At 41.0% G+C, this 23,497-nt stretch overlaps 1 protein-coding gene across 4 annotated transcripts; it reads right to left on the bottom strand.

Annotated features, from left to right (window-relative positions):
* Positions 1-226: 226 nt before the first annotated feature.
* Positions 227-23,475, bottom strand: LOC114874005 (beta-arrestin-1). 4 transcript variants are annotated; one of them, XM_029182866.2, is made up of 8 exons: positions 23,274-23,475; positions 11,670-11,913; positions 10,561-10,933; positions 10,193-10,486; positions 7,134-7,277; positions 4,874-4,960; positions 4,489-4,635; positions 227-4,274 (listed from the first exon to the last, which is right to left on the bottom strand). In XM_029182866.2, exons 2-8 carry the CDS (start codon positions 11,830-11,832, stop codon positions 4,199-4,201), a joined length of 1,284 nt encoding a protein of 427 aa, XP_029038699.1. In that variant the 5' UTR covers positions 11,833-11,913; positions 23,274-23,475; the 3' UTR covers positions 227-4,198. The 4 variants fall into 4 exon arrangements, with proteins under 4 accessions (XP_029038699.1, XP_029038696.1, XP_029038697.1 ...); XM_029182863.2 differs by lacking the exon at positions 23,274-23,475 and adding an exon at positions 12,547-12,972; XM_029182864.2 differs by lacking the exons at positions 7,134-7,277; positions 23,274-23,475 and adding exons at positions 8,856-8,993; positions 12,547-12,956.
* Positions 23,476-23,497: the final 22 nt, after the last annotated feature.

Below are 23,497 nucleotides of genomic sequence, written 5' to 3'. Positions count from 1 at the left end.
ATTAATATTGTTGGGTTATTGTTTCCAGGGAAATTCAGTGACTCTGAATATCGTCAAAATATATTTTAACAAGTTAACAAGCGGAGTTACGCAAATGTCACGTGTAATTAGCGAAAATAAAAAAAAATTAATTTAGTCGCTAATTAATAGGAAACTTTGAAAATTCATTTCTGGTGGCATAAATGGGTGGTGTAATATTATAAAAGATTAAGAAGAGAAAGACAAATCCGATATACAAGATTTATTAAATTATTACAGCTATTATTATATGAGAATACACAATTTTTACATGTACATTATTATATATTACGTATCTCGCTATTTACTCTCCTCTTCCATTTCTCTTCTCTTTTTATACACACTCTACCAATTAATCTCTTTTCTACTCGCGTGATCCATACATCTACTAAACGAAACGTTTTCCTACGATGAATAAATTAAACCACTGAAAACGCAATTTACACGCGACAATACCGTCATCCGTGTCCTAATTCTCACCCCTTTCGTCGCAAGCTGTACACTCTGCCGCAACGAGGGATTCTTTTGGTTAAGGGTAAACGTAGGAGGTGGAGTGTTCCATTACTCGCCATTGATTTCGAGATTGATGGGATACTCCTTCATTTTCTCTTAATTAAAAAAGAAACCCACGTTGCACCTAAGCGCACAGGAGATCGAATTATCACGATTACGTGTAATCTCTTAATGTAGCTGCTAAGACCTGGACATTTTCCTTTACTTAACTCGTCGCTTAACTTAATCGCTAACTAATTATTCCCTGTGTGATCTAAAATATCCGTTTGTTGCAAGTACCCTATCCTGCTTGAACTCTTTAACCCTTTGCGATCATATCATTCCTGAACATTCATTTATTTCGAGTCAAGACTCTACGGGTATGTAACGGATATTTTACAAGGTTCCTTAAGTTTCGTGTTCTAATGAAAAATAATATCGATCGCGAAAGGGTTAACACGCGACGACATACGTTCAGCGATACCTGGCAGACGCGACACAGGTGTTGGGTAAAAAATGCCCATTTTTCTTCTTTATTGACTGTGGATGCATAGCGTTGCATTGCCATTATCTCTGTAACGTAACGATTCCTTCCATCCCCTGGTGGGCCAACTTGCGCTCGTTTAATACAGTGATGTCTGATTTTCAATATGATACAAAAAATACTGACGCGCACCCGCGCGCTCCGATACAAAATATACTCTCGCGCGTATTGTACAAGCCTGCGTTCCTTCGTCGTTTCTCTAGTTTCTTGGTTTTTCTTGCGCGCACAAGCTTGGGGTCGAAAACGGGAATATTAAATTTTCAATTAACAAGTCTTTGTGCGTGAATTCTGTATAAGTGATAAAATAATAAAATTTGAAACGCTTCTCGATCTTGAAGAATTATCCTTCGGAACAGTGACCCCAAACTTATGACCGATACATTCGATTACTCTTAGATAGCTGAAACATTAACTCGACATTTACAAATTACTTATACGGGCTCGATAATTGCTTCGTCGGATAATTTCTCTAGAGGTAAACAGTGTTGCTCGGTTCACCGAGAATCGAAACACTGAACAGAGAGATAGAGAGAGATAGAGAGATGCTGGCTTTGGTATAATCGGTAGTCTCTCCTAAATACACTCTGTAAATGCTAAATCGATAAAAAATACTATTTCTCCTTGCCTCTTATATACATAGAACGTGTGCACGATTACAAAAGGCCAGTGGCACGATCGACGTTTCACTGGGCCCAAAGTGTTGCTCGTGGTTCAGAATCGAAGATAATCCATCGTCTGCCGTTTCTAATCAACCTTTTTCGAAATTGACTTCGTACGTGTTCGTTATCGTTTTCTACTTAATTCGTGGAAGATTGAACGATGTTAATTAACTATTCGTCGAAATAGCAGGCTTGGTTTCTTCAGTTTTGAATCACCGACTTGAGACATCGAATTTGAACGCTAACTTTATTTATTTATTTATTTATTCTTTTTTTTTTCTTCATTTATTTTACACGCAAATTACACTCTCGCCGACACGGAGAGGTTGAATTAAAATTAACGCGCTCGCTGTCCTCGCGGCGCCTTCGTGAACACCATCGACGTCGAACGAAGTAAATTAGATTAATTGACAGCGGACGCCTTAATGTTCCAATCGTGCTAACTTAACACATACACGCACGCATACACGCAACGATGTTGTCTCCTAAGTCGCAGATCCGAAAGAACAGCGATCTCGAATCCAACGTTTCTTGATCTGGAAATTTTCCTGACGGAAACAGCACTTGTGATATATCGAAGCTTGAGGTTTGATTAAAATGACGGTGTAAACTTTCATGGATTCAAAGACGCTGCACTCGTTTCATTCCGCCACTTAGAGAATACTCGTTATATTCCCTCCTGAAGGAGTTGAGATTAATCACGTGCACCTGGAATGATCCCCATTCTCTCGATCGCGTTTGGAATTCTTCCAGTTCGTTCTTGAATTCCTCTCATTCTAAGAGAATCAACGATGAGCGTTGAAATTCGCCAAAGGATCCAACGAGAGACTCGTTAACTCGAAATCGATGCCTTGTAGGAACAGCTGGTACGATTTCGCAAAAAACAGTCTTCGATACGTCTGATGAACGATAATAAAATTGAATCGATCTTCGTTCGCGTGAATCTTTTTTCTTCCATTTTTAAAAAACGAATAATGTAACAAGAATCTTCGACGGGCGTGATCAGGATGGCACTATACGTGTGATATTTCGTTCGGTAAAAAACGTGACGCGTAAAAAAAGGAATAGAAAATCGTACGATTAGGTGGTTTTTCGTTCGATTCGCAAAAAATCCAAATACCTTCTCGAACCTCAATATAAAACGTGTAAAAGCTAAAACGTTGAAATTCTTCTAATGCTCGTTTCAAACTGTCGTTTAATTTGATCGTTAACCCTTTCGCTACTTTCAGAAATTTTCCAAAGAACAATTCAAAAAAATATTTTCTGTGGCAAATTAAGTTTTATTAATATGGCAGACTCCATCGTTTAATATACAATCGCTGTTATAGCGAAAGGGTTAAAACTTTCCTCGTACGTGTATACATATTTATATTATTACCTATATATTTGTATGATTCGACTCTTGTGTCAATAACTGGCTACCCAGCTACTCATTCTCACATTGACATTCAAGAATTCATCGTGTTCCTATCGCAAAATTTTAATATCGTTCCAAATACCTGGTTATAACAACCATGAACATTTTCGTTATTAACACAAGGGTTAAATAGGATTCGTTGAATTTGTTGCGATGCTTTCATTAAGAAAATCTCAATTTATCTTGTTCGATTACACCGAAAACAAACATTCTTAATCTCGTAGCACACCAATAGTTCTCCGTACAAAGTGCTTTAATTTCACATTCGAGAAATCTGACATCTTTTTATTTTAATTTCAGTTGTAAAAAAAAATTTATTGAATTAACAAAGGTGTGCCATAAGAACAGACGCAAACGTTACATCTATAAAGTATCTGTGACAAACAGATGAAATTTTGCGCGAATCAACGTGTAACACTGACTGCATTACATACTGGCCATGTGACTAAGTTTACAGAAAAGAAATCTGTTCAGTTTTATAGTCTTGATGAAGAGACTTATCGTCTCCAGTAAAAAAAAAACAAAGAAAAAAAAACGGATCCCTTTCTCGTCGATATATCGATAAATACATTGGCTAAAGATTGGGTTTCTTTCATCCATTGATGTCTCGTCGTGAAAACTTCTTCGTCAATCATTCCCATAAACGTAATTCACGATCCTTTCTCGACGACTCGTTCGTCTGTCCTCCTGTGATCTTCTTAGTGTGCATCTTTGATTCTCTGTGCAGCAAGTTAGTACCATTCCGTGTCCATTTTTTTTTCATATCGGACAGTAAATACATCTCGAGAGGAATGGAAACATCGTTTCGATGATCGGAGTCGTCGAAGAACAATGCGAAAACTCGTGGAATCTCGTGTGACTCGAGTCGTTCGTTTCTCAACGCTTCGCTCGGTGGTTCGCGTTTTCTTATTTTTTTTTTTTCTTTTCTTCTTTTATTCTTACAAAAAGGTCCGTCGAACCTGATTACAGAATCAACTGGCTCGCGTTTTTCGTCGGTGTCGCGACGACATTCTCGTATATCGGACGTTTCGCTGTGTCGTACAGGTCGACGGTGTGCGAACAACGTGGTCAGGCATCCGTTTCACCCTTCAGCCTTAGACGGGCAAAGTCCTCGAAGATTATGTCGTCGTCGCCGTCAGCCTCCCTGAAACGATAACAGGTTGGACTTGACGCCGCGAATCACGGAATAATTAAACACGATTATCTTTCTATCCGCACGGTAGCTGAATAAATATGAAATATTAAACATTGACGCACGCGAGGCAGAACGACGTACGATTTCGTCGAAACGGATCCGACTATTCTCGCCTGACGGAAATAGCACGAAACCGGCGTGTACTTAAATATTGACCACGTACGTGTCCAACTGAATGAGGTTCGTGTCGAGCGGTATTTCACCGCTGTCCGCTTTCTGCGTCGGACTGGGCCGCGCGGTGGGTGGCGCCGGTTCCTCTTCTTCCGGTTTCGGGTGCATCAGGATGAATGGCAGCTCCGCGACCAATTCTCTGTGTCAGCAGGAAATTCAATTTTTAAACTCGTTTCTTCGTACCCTTTCATCAACTCTGCCACCATCAGTTCGGAGAAATATAAAATCTAATTAACCCTTGATTAGTTAATCGAGGCTCTTTCAGGTGAAATTTCATTTTAAATTCATCTTCGTTTCTTCAATACGCATGGCTCATAGTGAAAGGGTTAAATTTCAATAATATTCCTCCAACGTGACTGCAAACGTAGCAAACTTACCCTCCAAGTGCACCGAGGCAAAGTTTCACTTTCACCTTGTACTGAACGATAATTCCCAGGTTCTCACGTTGCGAGGGATCCGCCACGCTGCGAAACAACATAATCACCATCGATTTCCGGTTCTCTTCTTACCTTCTAATTACCAAGCCGTGCATGCACCGTTAGAACAACACCCACGCACGCATACAAATATACACTTAGACGGTATTTTCACCGGGAAGTCTTTTTAGCACGAGCGATAGACATTCAACAAACACCAAAAGCTTGTCATACGCGGACAAACAGGCAGTGGTAGAATTATAATGTTCTCGAAATAGGAAAAAAAAAAATGAAAGAAGTAGGTTCGTAACGTGCAATTCAGAAGCAACAAGTGCAAAGCGTTAGCCATTCAAGAAGCAAAGGAAGTAAGGTATCGATTTTGTTTAAGCATCGTTGCTTTACAACACGCTTGGAATCCGTACGAGTTAAAAGCGAGGAATGCAGGTAATAGGGGAGTGTCAAATAAACGGATCAAATTTATTGTCCTCTTGAAATTATTCGAGAGAAGAGAACTTGGACGAAAGTATCGACAATTCTCGTGAACGTTGGATCAGGGAAATGATTCTTGATTTTTTCCAATTACCTTAGAGAAAATTTTGTCTGCTTGCGGGATACCCTATACTCGATTCAAAGAAATTACGATGGAAATATTTGACAATCCTCTGCTTTCCAATCGCACATTCTCGCTTCTTTTTCGCCAGGTGTCCTCGCGTATAAACGGGTGTTCGGGATTCGCAGCAGTGTCGACGACGCAGATTTGATTTCTCTAAACGCATCGCGTGATCCGCGAGAACTATTCGAATATCTAAAACATTCTGCCCGCCGCAGTGTACAAGAAATATCGCACTAATTTTCTACGAAGCAGCTAACGTGGTTACCTAAGTTTCGTTTCGTGAATAATACTTAAAAAAGAAAACGTGCCAGTCCGCTACCATCGTCAGTCAGCCATATTCGTCGAGGTGAAAATCGTCGAAAGTACAGAGCATCGTTGGTGTTTTCACGACTTCTCGCTTATAATTTCACGGTAGAATTCCGTACGGAAAACGAAAGAAAACGCGCTCTCTGAATATAACTTGTGCAAACGGAAGAGCCGACGAAAAGGCAGCCAGTGTATGGCTATTTTCGATCCGACAAAACAGCCGGTTCAAAATAATCGTAGAATCGCGTTTGCCGGTACTATTGCTCCTTTCGTATACGAGAAAATCTTGGCTTGCGTAAGATCAATATCGTGGAAGCGTGCGTGTGCCCGAGAACTTTGGTCATCCGTAAGAATGGTCAGCTGTTTCTGAACGGAACGTTTCCGAAAGATGAAAACAGCTATCAGTTTCACGGAATCTCGTGCTCTGCCAACGTTTACAAACGTTAATCACCATCAATGCCTTCTCTGACATCAATGAAACTGACTGCAACGAATCGTGAGACGTTGGTTTATAAATGACGAACATGGTTTACGTACGAAGCAAGCATGTTTAGCTTAGCATGTTTCTTAAAAAAGAAAAGGGGATAGTTGAAACTCATTTATTTCGTTTTGAAAATAATTTAAGAAATCTTTGGTGATGCATCGGATTTAAAGGGTTAGAGATAAAAGGAAAAGTTTGCATTGTTCCAATCAAACTTTAACGATAGAATATTGCTTCCTCTATGTGTAAGTACATTATTCTTCGAGCAAACATTGAAACGTCAACAGTGATCGGACGTTAAAGGGGGTAGACAAGTGAAACAACCCTCGACAGCTCGACGATCGATCGATAACACCGAAACAGACCCTATTTCACAAATCCACAGGTTCTATGACGCACGTGACCACAATTTTCGTACACACGCAGCTTCGCAAACAGAGAGAAGTCGTGATTGCACGCGTGATCAGCCGTTTGATGCTCGTGTATAAACATAGAGAGAGGATAGAAAGAGAAAGAGAAACATAGGCACGTACGTGGTTTCTCATCGAAAGTTTGGGTGCAATTTCAGTGTCTCGATATTTCAATTAACACGTCGATTGGCTGAGATAAAAATATATTAATAAAAAAAGAACAAGTGCAATTCGCAGATGCACCCAAACTTTAGATATCCCCGTTTTCTATGTATCTGTTAAGCTCAATGCGATCGTTAGTCGCAGCCACGATTTCTGGTCATTTATTTTCATTCGCTGATCGTTTCTCGAGTTTGAGCTTAACACATCCATTATCGAATTCCATGAGACAAGCAGCGGCGATATTCTTACAGGGTGCTGGACGCCAGATTTGTGTCCTCGTCTTTGATCTGGCCATCGAGGGCAAGACCCCATTTATATTTGTTGTTGGCGAGAAGCGGTGTCAGAGAGAACACTTTGCTCAGCGTGAAACCTGGCCCCACTGGGCACCCTTCCCTGATAAACACGTAGCAAAATTGTGAGGGTAAACGTGGCCAACCACCTTAATACATCCGGACACCGTCGGCCTCGAGAACCGTCACGATACAATACTTTATTTATAAAATTAGACAATCTTACGTTGCTCGCGATGTGCTTTGAAGTCTCGTTTTCGCTTGCCACTTGAAATTGCATTTGAAACTGAAATTTGATCGACAGCAGGTCTCTGGCGTCTGCTCGAGGCACGCGAACAGGTCGTTTGCTAAACCCGTTTCAAATTTTACGAAATTAAACGTCAGGAGAATACCTAACGAGAACGACAATCGTAACCTGTTAGAAATTAATCAATTTTCTAATTTATTTTCCATTTAAAAATGGGTACTCCTTCGACGCCTGTTTTAGAGTGAAAAAGGCAGCACTCGATATGAATTTTATTTCCTTCGAATAAACCAAAAGCTCGTCGTTTATTTTCACCAAAGAGAGCCACTCGAGAGCAATCGTGGAATCGAGCAAATATTATTCTCAAATAAACGACAACCATGGTTCGTCGCTATACACAGCGCACGGTTTCCCTCGAACCAGAGAACGAAATAAAATGAAACGAAACCCCGGCTACGTACGCGAATCAAATGTGCTTCGAAATATCGCGAAAATAGCTCAGCTGACTTCCCGGTGATGCGTGGCATCCGCCTGATAAAATCATCCCTTTTCAAAGAACCCGCGAAACGAGAGAGATACTCGCGACAATTTCGAATTGAATGACACGAGCTATGATTTTGGGTTATCCACTCGAATCGGGTACTCGAGATTCCCGAATGATTTTTGGGTAACTGTACAGTTGATTCTACCATGCTCGGTACTGTACGGGAAAATTTGATAAGGTCTTTTTTTTTTTCTCTTACTCATAATTTGACTAGTTGCATTGAAACTTGGATAGATTTATGTATTATGTACATGAAACTTTAGCTTGTGCGTCACACTGCGATACAGGCTATACACGAGGGGGGGAATAGAGAAAGAGGGATGAACGAGGGGGTGTTGTTTCATCGATCAGCATATATCAATTGTGAAAAGACGAAAAAAAAAAACCACCCGTGGAATATAACAGAAAATAAAGTGAAGAAAGGGTGGAGGGAGGGTTAGAAAGAGATGGACGTGACCTGTGTGGGACGTGACCACCACCGATGAAATTCCATATCCATAAAAGTCCCCAGCAAAAAAAGGCCATCAAGGAAAATACTGGCATTCCACTTTGGAACGTTGTTCCCATACAATATCGTACTTCGTTTTCAACAACACGCTCGTACCTCGAAGACTGCAAACGGGCCTCCGATAAATCGACTGGCTTCGTTTCTCATGGAATAATCTTGAAATCGGAGGAAAATAGTAGAAGGGTTCATTGTTTGTCTGGAATAAAGGGTTTAAAAAAATCGCTCGATTCTAACATGGATATTCCAGAATTGCGCTCTAACCGTTCTTGAAAATTTTCAATCAAATCGTTTGGCTCCGTTTCCAGTCTTCATCCTCGAACGAAATATAAAGAAAACCAAAGAGAAAAAAAGAAAATAGCACGCGACCAATGGTTTGAGCACTCACATTGTGCTAGATGCTAGATTGGTGTCCTCGTGTTTAAGCTGACCATCTAGAGCAAGACCTCGCTTGTCTTTGTTGTCGGCAAGCGTTGGCCTTAGAGAAAAGACCTTGCTCAGGGTGAATCCTGGCGCTACCCCTATACTGCCAGTGCAATCATCTTATTTTCCGTTTCGTCATGTCACAATTCCATTCGGCATGTATCGCGTTCATATCATTGTACACCTAGCGTTAATACTAATCGGGACAGTCTCATGTAGTGCGTCTCCTTTCTTCAACGTTGTAATTGTAATTTTTTGACCGAGCGTTCGAGACCATACGATATTCGTGCTTTCATTTTTAAAGGAGAATCAAAATTTTGATAGAAATTAAATTTTATCATCCACTCGGCTCGCAAGAATTCGATATTTAACCCTTTAGAAAAAATAAACAAATCTGCTGGGTTCATTTATTATTCATTTATAGTATAGCAATTATGAATGGTAATTTGTAAATTTATAGCTTAAGTTAATGGGGTCACTTAAATACAATTATATCAGCAAAGTCGGCTCAAGCATAAAAAGATTCATAAAGTTTGTAGAGCCGCCAGGTCGTCGATATGTTAATCAGAAACTTAAGAGACATGAAAAATTCATGAAAATACGAAAACTCGAACGCTCGTCGATTTTTCATCGGCGTGTTCATTTAATATTTTATTTATCTGATTTTTATTCGAACAAGGGACCGCGCGTGAACCAATGCAAATGATCCTTTATACGGATTAATTCGGCTCGATGCAAATTTTCTCCGGGTAAGATTGAAATTTATTACAGCATGTTGCAATTTATGCCTTCCTGTGCTACAGTCGATAGATCTCGAGCAGTCCCGTGTCTGGTCACGTTGGAGAATCTGTTACTCGTAAATTTTCCGTAAGCAACGCAACGGCGTATAAAGTATCCGCCTGTTATTTAGGGATGTCAGTTCGCAAGATGGAACGAACAATTTCTAGGTCAAAGAAGGTCTTCCACATCAATGGGGAAACCGTGACCAAACGCGTGGCTGTCCGTTATTCAACGCGAAAAAATCTTGTCCACTTTGATAAATCGAATTTCGTGACGCGTTTCGTACAATGAACGATCGGCGACAAATGGATTCCCTGATTATAATCAATTGTATCGAATCGTCCGCCTAAAATATTCGAAAAATTCGACCAGGAACGCGAGACTTTCATCGATTACCAAACCCATGTTATTGGTATTCGTACGATTCGTGTGACATTGTTCAGAATCCATTTGCGACCACGCGTTCATAGCAACCGACACATGGAAATTCTGGCGGAATAGCGTGCATTGAATGGTACTCACTCGCTTTCTGCTTCGGCGACCGTACACTTGTACTGTGCGGTGGAGAACAAACAAATGTCCGCGAACTGCCTCACGGACACTTTGATCTTTTTCACAGTCCGGTTGCTATTGTTCGCGATGTGCACGTTCACAGCGATGTTCTCGCCGTGATGGTAGAGCTCCTTGTCGAGGGACGCCTCCAGGTGCAGCTTGTTCGGCGACATCACGAACTCTTTGCTCACTTCGACGGACGGTTGTTCGCCCTGTTTCGACGGGGCGTACATAATTTTTCGTATCGCCAGCCTGACGGAATCCCTGCAACGTACGATTCATCGTTATCAAAGTTGATCAAAAAATGCAAATCGTTTCGTGCAAATTGAATTTTATACCGTTTGTGAGGCTTGTCGTCCTGCGTTTCGCCTACGAACGCTTTCAATTCGTAGTCGACGCCGCATGGTTTGCCCGTGTCACCAGGCGCCGGTTGCAGCGTCACCGAAGCAGGACAATGAGGTGGTAGCTCGAAGTAGAACGGATAAGCGTTGTTCCCCAGCTTCTTGATCAGCCTCTCCTGCAGTCGCGTCAGTTCTCGATGCTGGGAACCAGGTACCACGGGATATATCTGTTCGGCGGCCAGGTAAAGATCCTTGCGAAACGTTAGACCAAGAACGTCGAGATCCTCTCTGCCGTACTTGAAAACCGCTAGAACGTGCCCGAAGACCTTGCGATCCTTCACGTAGTTCGGGTCAATCAGCACGACCCCGTCTGTAACGATTGAACGGCGATCGGTGAGCCTTTAAGTAGCCCTGACGCTTCAGATTAACTAGAATCGTTAAGTAAATCGAATTTTCCAATCGTACCAACCTGTTAACAACCTCGGAATGTTACACTGCTATCGAGGGGGGATTAACTTTTGAATAGAGGAAGGCTTTCAGGCTATCGGAAACTTTGCTGTTAGGCTATTAAAGATAATTAGATACCCGATCACTTGGGATAAGTTTGATACATACTAGTTGAACAGCTGTAATCGTTAGTTTCATACACATCAAAGTGGATTTTAAGGATTAATCTCCAAAAGGGGTATCGAAATTCACGTTTGAAATCAACTCCCATGATGTTAGAAACTTTACAAATGGCTTAATGAAGTTAATTACTCAGGAAGATTGAGGATCGATGAAGCTCCCGACATTTAAAGTTTCTAATGGTTAGTTTCACGAACGTCAAAATGAACTTTAGGTCGTTACGTTGATGTTAAGAATTAATCTTCAAATGGGTATCGCAATTTGCACTCGAAACAGAACTCTAAACGTTATAATGGTTAACGTCATAAACATCAAAGTAAAGTTTGGAACATTATGGGTACAGAAGTTGAGGATTAATCTTGAAACGAATATGGCAACGATGTTGGAAACTTCATAAGCGATTTAATGGAGGTAATTACACCAGAATATCAAGGATCGCTTAGGTACGTGATTGTTGAAGATACCAAAATGGTACTTACCAATGGGGTCAACGTGGGTTATGTGATCGACGAAATCTCTTTTCCCAAGGTATACCGTGATCTTTCCATTTAGGCTGGATTTCTTGAATACTCGGGTAGCTGAAACTGTCTTGTGGCCGCTGTGGCCTCCAGAACGTTTGCTGGTACTGTCCACAGTGTCCATCGCGCAAATCTCGGGGCTGACTATGGCCCCTAACTCATTTGAGTCTTCAGCCTCTGAGCACTCGGATTCCGAACTGTCCCACTGCAGAAAATAAAGAAAATAATTTCCTCGTTACTAATCCACAGTAGAGAGAAGGAAAGTTGGAACGCGGGGACACGCGTTTCGGCTGGCAAAACTTTCGAGCGAAATATGGCCACGTTTTTCGCGTTTCGTCTGACGTTGCCACACCATTGGCATTCGTCTCCGCTCGGCCACGCACCACGTACGCATTGTGAATCAACAAAGCCAACCGATGCATACCGTAAAACGTAATGCCCGCCAAAAAGGACATGCATCATCGTTCTCGACGCACGTATTCGCGCGTAAAACGGCCCTTTGATCGGGACTGCGTCAAAGAACAGCCAAAGAGAACGACGACGCGTCAAGAGGAAACGTCGTCAACCATATATTTCGATACATTTATTTCGTTCCCTCCTCGCCAGGCTTTGCCAAAGCACTTCGTTTCGACGAGGGTGTATTTCAGCTTACATTTTCCAGCACCCCGACCGTGCACTTTGAGTTTTCTTCTGTCGGACATATCGAAACGAAAGTTTCATTCTTTACGCAGACAATAGTCAAGATTGTAGAATTCGTGGTTGAAATTTCGAGGGGAGCTTTAATTAATATAACAGAACTGATTTCTGTTTGTAAAAATATTCTTCTACTGGTTTTCACCTTCGTCATGCTCGAATTCGACGCTTTCCCTCTTGAAACCACAAAGAATCCGCTTCGCCGGCGCGATAAATAATCTAATCGGAAGAAAGCGGCCACGTAATCGCGTTTTAAAAACGCAAACCTCGTTGAAGCCCGTTGGATAATCCGATTATCAGAAAGGTTCTTCGTTGATTCCACGTTCCGTGAATTCGCGATTGCTTAACACCGTCAACACCTTTGATTCTATCATCGAATACGAACAATCACTCGAATCTTTCGAAGAAATCGAATCGTTCCTATTACTTCTTCGATCACGGATCTTTGGAAAATTTGATTAGAGAACGTTAGATAACGAGAGGTACAATCCTGACGAGTGTCGAGCACCGACTAGACGGGCCTTGACAAATGGATGTCAATTTCAATCGACGCTGGTGTGTAATTCTTAATACGATCTACGGAATGATTTCTGCTCGTTGAAGCATGCGAGCGTGCGGGCAGGTTCCGGGTCTGTTGCAGATCGCAATGCGACTCTCGTTGCAAATAACCTCCACTGATTGAATGAACTGAAAATTCGTATTTGGATTGGAAATTCATATTTATCTATTTATCAATCGATCGTTTGCGCAACGAAGCATCGGTACACACCTGCTCCGTACGCGATGAATCGTGCAGACATTCTGGGACACGCGAATGATGCAAACTTGCATTGCCTGCATACCTGTCCTCTTGCACTAGGTCAACGAATAATGCACCCCTGCGAAGATGCAGTTTTCAAACCGGCTCTTAGAATTTGTAAGTAGAGTTCCACCGTGCGTTCCATCACCCGATTACCTTTTTTGTAAAAATGATACAGGATGTTTTTTACCCTATCAGGGATTAAATGGATCTTCGAGAAATCTAGAAACGAACGTACGTAAAGCTTGCAACGAGATAAACCATTCTCGACGACCACAACGTGTATATGTCTTTCAAGTTCCAATGGTACTTTCAAGCGATTCTCCAGAGGACTATTACGGCACAATGGTACAATAGATTTAAAGCCGGCTAGGATTAAACGACCGTTGATTCGAACACATTCTGCAACACGTGAGTGGTCTAAAGACCACTGTTTCGAGATTGAATATTGCGTGTTCAATCGAGATCAGAAAATCGATGAAAATTCTTTCACCTCGAACACGGTATTCATCCACTTTTCGTTTGTTCTGAGAACTTATTCTTCTTCCTTTTACTTATCCAATATGTTGGATTTGATTTAAACGTCACCTCTGCTTGTCACGTTTCGTCACAACAGTATTACCATTATTATTACCTCTCAGGTTCAATCTCAGCCTCGATTCTCTCAGGAACAGACACTCTCCCGTTCTTGTTCGCAAGGTTTTATCGATTTCTGAAATTTTCCACTGTTGCGTCACTAGGAACGGCAAATTATTCCGCGAGAAACGACGTTTTCGCTGAACGCGAAGGTAAGAAGCCACAGGAGATGAAAGTTGCTCAGGAATCGAGCTGAAATCGGATTACTGGCGAGAAGATCGCGAGAAAATTCTATATAATAATACGAATTGGTAATCATTTAACATCCTCCTTTGACATTTTTTCGTGAATGCACAAATAACGAAATCCAGCGCGGTTTTCCTGGAAAACTCGTTGACGACAAAAACAATAATCTATTCTTAGTTGCAAATTCCACGTAAAATGCACTCGAGGCAGGGTTTAAAAATAATCCTTCGGTTTTGAAAATGAAATTGCTGGATTTTAAGAACCCTGATCCCTATATCAAGAACTATCCGTAATAGGAAAATGGTTGCAATTTTCCTTGGAAAGGAACGTTTATTTTCCGGTGCTTTGATACGGTTAACGTTTTACACGACGATTACACGACGACACTTTGTGCACGTGCACCGAACGAGGGTGCAGAGGTAATAGACGTCCCACTGTAGTAAATTGCAAAATTTATTAGTTATTGTCGGGAATATGCACGAGCTTGCACGCACTGTTCGTGGAACGACGCGATTTCAGATAAAATTGCTCGATGGTTCTGACCATTATCCATTTCCTTTATAAATTTTCCTTTTATTCCGTTTATGAAAATACAAAAAGGAGGAACGTTTTTACTTATTTTGAAGGTGTTACAAGTGAAATTCTTTTTTAATCCAGCGACAAAATATTCCATTATATAGATGATCTGTCTATCAAGTGTCAAACTTTCAACTCGTGACCTTTAATTTTCACTGAGCTCTTCCACTTTACTGAGCAAAAACAGCTAACAAAAATGACGAGCAAAGAAGCGAACGATCAAAGAGTTGCCAAAGTTTCGTTTCAAACGAAGTGAATTAAAAATCCACAAAAGCAATTAGCAAACAATATTCCGAGTTTTCGGAAATCGAAATTTAAATTACCAACCCTTCGTGGGGTTGACCAACGTCGTTCCAAAAAATCTCGTTATTTTCATCATGGACTTTAATCAACTTCCCCACTGTAAATGTTTAAACGAGCTATTTTCATGCAACAAAACCGTGACGCGAACAATTGTTCGAAGAGAATGAGAGAAAACGAAAGGGAAAGGAACGGGAAGAAATCGCGTGGGTGTATGGCGAAACAATTAAATAACAGAAGGAAAATTGTAATTACGGTTCGCTTGTTCAACAAAGTATCTCGATGAAAAGGTCGCTAAGATAAATTCTTCAATTTATATAAGAATTTCGTTTATCCTTCGTTTGAAACGTGATTTGCAGATGTAATTTCACCACCCACTCTACTTATAGAAAAGTTCACAGCAAGTTGAAGTTCAAGTAACGTATAAAAAGGCACGTTTATAACTAATAAGCTCGGTTGTTTGCCTTGACCCGTGACGATTGAAAACGCGGCTGGATAAATTCATTTCCAGACAAGATGCGTTTGTCGTCTGATGTCTGATATTCCCTCGGTATGAAAATTCCGAAAAGAACACGTGTATAACAGCAAAGACAGTAGAGATATATTTATTCCTTCGTTTTTACTTTTCCACGCTAATTAATAAAGAAACTATCGCATGCAACATTGCGTGCAAAAAAGTGCATGCAAGTTTTCGCGTGCGCACATGGGCTCGCTGGAACGTAATTAAGCATTTAATCGCGAGAACAAAGATCGTTTGTGCATATAATTAAACGAAACCTTCGAATTCGTGGAAGAGCATTCTTTTGCTGTAAGAACCAGCTAAAACATGCTGTGTAATTTAACTTGCATCGAGTCCAATGGAAGAGGACAAGAATACGCAATTTCATTGTTTTCATTGCAATTTCGTTTCCTTATTTCACAATGATTTAACGACACAATAAAGACACAACAATAATAATCAATGGACTACGGACAATAATTAAGTTGATCATTTTGATCGATAGCATTCGCCTGATTAAGCAACAGACTTTGATAACAAAACAATCAGACGCGACTAGCTTTAATTAAATCGCTGTTTTTATCAATATTAATATTATTTAAATTTTGTAGGTCCGACGAGGGAATCGTGAATCATTGGACACTCGATGACCGAAAAATTCACTTTCGCGGATACGAGAAAGTTGCAAAATCGATCAAGGACCGCTACCTTCGCGAACTGACCGGCCTTGAATTAGCGGCTATTCGATGACTGACTTGCACGTGTATCCGGATAACTGGTAAATTTTTTATAATATTTCTGTGAAAATTATCGGATATTGTCACGATGCAATGATTTAAACGTTAGGTCACCATCTTTCGCACGAAGGTACTTGAATTATGAACGGTACGCCTGTTATATTCATAGCAGGAATACTTCCAAGAATCTTAACGGCAGATTTGAACGTTAAACACGCGGCGGTTCGAATACCGGCTCGTTATGCCGGGGTTATTTTCGGTTCGCTATTAAAATTTTCACTCGCTAACGTGTTCAGAAGTTGGCCTTCCAAAGGGAGGGATTGGAACAGTTCGTTCGACAACGATGAATACTTTAGGGTGCATACTTGGCCTCTGAACAACCACCTATTTTTCCACCCGACACATTGTCATTCATAATTAACCCTTTGAACTCGAACGGCACTTTGTTGCCCTCAGTAACTCCGTTATTAAATTTCAGTTTCAATTTTCAATTTTCAATTTCAACAGGAATAAATATTCATTCATTTCCTCCTTTGTTACTTTCAAATTTGTTCAACAAGTTTCTTTGTTATGTAAGTAGCATCATTTTCAAGGAAAATGAAATCACAGAAATTTAAAAAGAATCTTCTTGTTCGCAGAAAAAACAGGAAAATAGCAGTGGTTTTCACTGGAAAAAAAAATATTAATAGAGTTGTAGCGTGTTGTATCACGCTGCTTGAACTTCGAAACAAGAGTTTGCCAAGATTCTAGCCTCCAAGCGAGGAGATGACTAGGAGAGACAGCTTGTCTCCGTTGAGAGTACTTGGTGTCTAAGCTATTCTAGGTCTAGACGACGCTGAAATAGAACAGAAACTCGCATCTAGTGCTTATTTCCACTTGAATCTTGTTCCTCGCCGATCGAACCGATCGATCAATCGACGATAAACCTTCTTAACATCGACAATCTCGTGGGAGGAAACGTTTTATGCAAAAAGGATAGTGCGACGATCGAAGAAATCGCGTGCTTTTCAGTCGAGGCGTGTTAAAATCACAGGTCGTTTCTATGGCGATCAACAAATCGGTATGCTTTGCATTGCAAATAAACTGACCCGGTTACGAAGGAGTTTTCTACGTTTTCATTCAGTTCTCTATTAAAACTTCCCACTTGCTAGGCTAATTAATTAATTTGTGTTCCTTTCTTAATGAAAATTCGATCGAAAATTAAGCACCCATGAAATCGATGCTTTTTTTTCTTGATACACGTAACTCGGAAAGGATCAAACAACCGATAGCCGTGGGATATCTCGTGTCTCTGGTGGATTCGAGATGAATTTTCGCGCTGCTGCTTCTCGGGCCACAGTTGGTTGCGTATCGTTCATCATCCTCTGACGGAACACCACCTGTTTCCGTGCCTCTCGGTCTGCTCTTTATTCAAGGAGTCAGTAGACCGAGAGGCGATCGTCAATCTGACCGGAAGGTTCATCAGCACCGGAAGGGGAACGTGAAAGGCGGTGCAATTAATTAGGATGAAATTATTCTGTCGAGCCGTGCAACGATTGAGGGGAATAGAAAAAACAGTTTCGCTTACTTCAAGCCCCTTTCGTGCTTCTCTTGTGTGATAATCATAAATTGATCTGATTGAATCTTGATCCATTGTTTAACATTTCTAGTTGAAATTCTCTCTTTGTATTTAACGCGTTGATCGTTCAGAGAGGACAAAACGTTAAGCTTTAAGCACTGGCAACTTGAGGCGACCATTAAAACTGACTGCAGGAACTTAGGTTTTTCGTGAATTTCAAGCGGGAAACGAAGCGGAACAGTCGTAAAAGAGGACAGCTCGTTTTCCAGCATCATTCAGGGAATATAGAAGCGGTGACGTCGTTTCCACCGAATCGCGGCTCAAGGGTGTCTCAACCCTCGGACTTTTCATTAAAACTTTACGACACCGACCGAAGAACAACGTAATATCCGTGGAATATTCTTCACGTGCGGGGTAAAAAAAAAAAAAAAAAAAAACTTTCCTTTCGTTGTCCTTCAACACGCACCGAGGCTTGATTAAAGTTTCCACTTTTCCCCGACAAAAGTCACCGTCTTTCCGCGGAAGAAAACTTTCCTCGATATTATATAAAAATGAAAAATCTGTTCGCCGTTCGGAGTTGAATAAACTCGGATAGAAAAGGAAGCTGTTTCCTTACCCTGATCGCGGTGGTATCGGGAAATGCAATCCCAGGGAGATCGATCGATCCTTCGATAGTGAATCCAGGCTGAATAAGCAATTCATAAATCGCGATTCGCGATACTATCGGCGAATCGTACGATCCGCGAATACCGTGAAACGTAACGGGAACCAATGAATGAGCTTTATCTGGAACTAGGCGCCTTCAGGCTGTGGCACGATAACAGCACCGCCTCGTTATCTGCCCCAGTTTTGCGATACGTTCCGTGAAACTAAGCGCGCACGCGTGTTCCGCTAGAACATCATCCCCTTTCGAAGGATCCTCGAAAAACAAACTACAACCACCCTCGAGGGTGGCAGAGCTTTCCATCGATTCAATTCATCAGGATCTCGATTTAGTCTCTTCCATCTTCGTCAGAATTTTAAATCGATCAACCAAGAAGGAGATATTTATCAACGACCATTCGTTGTTATTCACCATTCAACGATTCGAAACTTTTAACCAGCAGTTTATTTCACGAATTCCTATTTACTTTGCCCTATGACTGCTGTCAGAAGCAAGCTCGTAGTCTGCAGACACTGCGTTGCAATAAACGAGCAGGGAATTTTGCTTCTGCCGATGGCGAGCTAACAGAAACCTTCCAGCCGCGTCGTTTCCAGTTTCCAGCAACAAAGGGAAGCCAGCTCGGCTCATTTCTCCAAGGAATTTCACGGATACTCCATTTTCAGTAGTCGATTTCGGCATCGACACTCTCGGTGCTTCTCAATCGTCGATGGAACATCGTGAATCGTCTTCTTACACCTCGATCTTCATCCAAATAATTCGAAATTTAAATATCAAGTAACATCCCGCGTCGATCATTCGAGTGGAATATTTTTCTAACTGAAATTGTTCTTGTGTTTGAATAAACAAGAACTTATTTTTCTTGCGATAAGCAGGAATAGCATCGTCTCGTAAAAGTGCTTCCGTTTTGCAAAACAGAATTTTCCTTTGGTTTACGATCAATAAAACAACAGGATGAAATTTGCATTTTAACGCACGAAGGAAATATTTCTCCGCATATTACACCTGCACTAGCAGAAAGTTACACTTTTTTTCTACGTTCTCCAATATCTACCTTTTGTTCTTTAGAAATTCTTCGATACAATACGATTGCCGATAAATCAATGACGCCTCTTGCACTTTCGGATTTATTGTTCCTTTGTATACGTGATTTTTTAAAATATAAATCCAAAGTCCCCGGTTTGTGTGTCATCGTTTCTCTGGGTATTTGTTTCGGAAACAGAAGCTTTGCAATACGATATATCGATTGAGCAAATACAGCAGATAATGACGCTCGACGTCATGATTCGATTAAGTCGCGAAACTACCTCGTCACCTGTCCGTACGAACTCGATGAATCATTTTACCAACATTTTTCGACTCCTTTGTTCGCCGTTGCGGTCGAGCGTTCGTCGTTTTCATCGTAACAACAACGTCAGAGATTGCGTAAACGATGATAAATAAAGTTAAACAGAAAATTTCGTGGTTCAAGAGGCCACCATCGACGTCATCGTCGATAAACACTGCGATTTCGTAATCGAAAATCGATGACCGTTCCTCGAAACAATTTCAATTATCAATAATTAGTAGTGTGGTTCGTAAGTTCAATTTTTTTTTCTTTCTTTTTGGTTCAGTTAATCAGCAATTGTCGGAGATGAATTTTCGTTGCTAATGAACGTTCACTTTTTAACGAGGCTCTTCTTCGTTACGTCGAGTCGGATGGCAGTATTTTCTTTTTGTTCCGAGAGGTCGACATTCTTGAAATGCCTGTCAATTAGCGAATGAATCACACGCTTCGCGATGCAGATCGCCGTCCCTTGCGTCAGCTGAACAGTATCTCGAGATCGACGCATCTCCAAGGATCCACGGATCGCCGATTACGCACACAATGCATTCACGATGCTATTGTACCATCGCGATATCTCGTCATCGATAAAGTCGAGGACGGATCCTATGGTGAAAATATGAATGTATTTTTAAAAATGTCCACCTGTTCGTACGGATCTCATTTCCATGATTCGAAAATCACTCTCTGTTTATTATTCCACGTATAAAATGTGCAATCACCGGGTGATTTTGATTTTCGCATGGAACCGTCGATTTGCACGACTGCTCAACAAGCGAGCCGAATGAATTACGGGCGCAGAGTTTATTATCGAAACGAGAAGCGTCTGTCTGCAAATCGAGCAGAACGATGGAAGTATTAATTTGTGATTGAATTGGCCGGTTATAACGGCTACTGTCACTCCGTCGTTCCGACTGGTTATTAATAATCGACGATTGCAAATAATCGTTCAGTTCCATCCGTGCCACGATAATACGATAGCATTTGGAAATTTCGATTTATGTATATCGATGTTCCACCAGATAAAGGATAGGCAAAAAAAATGGGAGGAACATCTCCGGTTCAGGATTAAGGATGATCGTTGTTCCGTAATAAGAGGAAGGGAGGAGGATATATCGGTATCCAGGATGAAAAATTTTCCCCCCTCCTAAAAGATATCATGGCTGAACTCGTTTACTCGGATACCTGAAAACTAATACCAAGGTAATGTCTACGAAGAACACTTATCCTGCTTGCTCAACAATCTCGAAGGGAGAAATATTTTTCTCGATAAGAAAAATATGAAGATGAAAATGAAAAGAAATCTATAGGGTTTTCTGAACTGGAATTCGTGGTTAGCATCGATAATCAACGGAAGTAGAAATGTTTCGCGTGTAGGGATGCATTTAATTCGTCTCGATTAGTATGCGACGCGGTGCGCCGCGACGTTGTCCGCGTTCGACCACGTCAAATTAAGGGAACAAGAAAGAGAACAGTCGTCTATGGAAAGCCACGCGATACGCAGAGGCTCCCACGGTGCTCGGCCATTTTCCCATAGATTTCGTGCAACCGGTTCGAAAAACGTAGAGCACCGTTTGTACAACGCGTGAATGGGACTCTGTATGGTCGCGGCCATTCACCTTATACCCGATTTGGGGGAAAGCTTAGCTTTTATTCGTACGCATTCTACCGAACCTCCTCTTTCACCGGCTACTAGTGACAAAAACCATAGTAATCACTATGAATGCACCATTTTCTCATCTTTACATTATTTCTCTTTACGCATAGCAACAGTACACGCTAATCAAAGGCCAACGTAACTTCATTGATTCGACGGGAACCATTCATTCGTTTCATTCATAAACGTTTTTTGCATCTCATTAATATTGCGAAAAAAAAACATTGTAGTATATCTTTTGTAATTCTTATCTCTAACAGATAAGTTCTATCCTCCTTTACTGATACTGTTTCGCCTCGAATAATATCAAACGCGATTCGAAATTCTATATCGATTGAATTGCTTGAATATTCGTGGCAGAGAGTATCGAATGGTTATTGTTAATTGCTATTTGCCCACTGTTACATATCTCTCTCCCGTGCATTTTTCACGCGGGATGAATCGGTCAGTCGGAGCACGCTCTTGCATTAGTCGTCGAGATTCTCACAGATATCGGGGTACGAGAAGCGGATCAATCGCTATGGTAGACCATGCGTGCGTTCGTTTCAACTCGTAAGGGGATTTAAGTGATCCTCAACAACGCTGGCTAAATCTCGTTCAAGCAATTTTCCCTCGAAACGTTGATGCTACGTCACACGCGTATCCATGTGCGACCCGATGCGAAATAATTTTTTATCTGTTCTTTAAAGAACGTACACCTTATACACGGGCGTCCATAAGTATTAGGGTAGTAACAAAACTGTGCAATTTTGTTCGACATTTTTTTTTGAATTTTGCACTTCTCTTTATGTCGTTTGCTGCGTATTTTAATTCTCTACAAAAATATATAAAGGCACTTGGGTCGAAAATTGCTTAGTTCAAAAGATATCTTAGGGAGAGACCGGGAGAAATTAGCGGTCTCTCCCTGGAATATCTTTTTAACTATCCAATTTTCGACCCAAGTACCTTTATATATTTTTGTAGAGAATTAAAATACGCAGCAAATGACATAAAAGGAAGTGCAAAATTCCCAAAAAAATTTTTCAAATTCGGAAAACCTGTCTCTCCCTAAGATATCTTTTGAACTAATCAATTTTCGACCCAAGTATCGTAATACTTTTTTTATAGAGAATTAAAATACGCTTCGATTGATGTATAATAAAGTACCCAATTCTATTTTGAAAAAGTAAGTCAAGTGAAATCTTGGGAGGTCTCTACTTCCGGAGTCGATATATGAATCATGCGGTGCTCCATTCGACTCCATTTCATTTTTCCTAATGCCATTTTTTCTCTATCGTCTATTATTTGAAAAGTACTGCATGGCCCAATTGTATGGACCACCCTGTATATCTCGACGACACGTGGACCGCGAAATCGCTGTTCGTATAATCGTACGTCTCGATTCAATCATGTATATTGTTCGTATATCGTTTAACTTGACACGTATCGAGTTCTCCGTTTCGATCTGTCGCAAAGGCGTGTTCGTAACATGATATACGTGTATAAAAGAAAGTAGAGAAAGATTGTTTTGAATGAAAGAAATGAACTTAACCTAAGTTCATGAATCAGAGAAAATCGTGCTTCCGATTTCGCGCACTAATTGAACTCGTCGAGAATCGTCGTCGGTGGATATCTAATCGAAAATCGAACAGACGCGTGTTCATCGCAAAATCAGACAGATGTATCGATATCCGAGCAATTGTTTACGATATTGGCAAAAGAGGGAGATTCGATTTTTAAACGCAACGGACCCATTGGTATTCTCAGAATTCTAACGCGACATTCCATCGGATTGACGCGCGTCCGAGAGAACCTTGCGGTCGGATTTTCGCGCGTAAAAATCGCTGCTAGTCGAATGAAACTGTAGTCTATCTTGTCGAAAGTATCATCTTTCGATCAAACTGTCCAGGATGTAATTAACGAAAATGTTATTACACGATCGGAGCAATAAAGATCTTACCTAATGTTTCTTCTGGCGTCGTGGCCCACACCCTTTTCAAGACTAGACCAACTGTCACTCTAAGCGCCTACGATCGCACACGGATTCGCGGCACGACACACTGCTTCACCACACCTACAGCTTTGCTTCTATTTATTACGAAAACGCGAAAAGTACGTAGAGACGAGTGGTCAGAAACGTCCTCCGACTGTGATTACTACACGAATGCCTCGAGTACGTCATGT

The sequence above is a fragment of the Osmia bicornis genome, chromosome 7 (genome assembly GCF_907164935.1).
Source record: "Osmia bicornis bicornis chromosome 7, iOsmBic2.1, whole genome shotgun sequence".
Lineage (NCBI taxonomy): Eukaryota > Metazoa > Arthropoda > Insecta > Hymenoptera > Megachilidae > Osmia > Osmia bicornis.
Note: the sequence above shows the minus strand (reverse complement) of the source record. Positions and strands in the feature narration are given on the sequence as shown.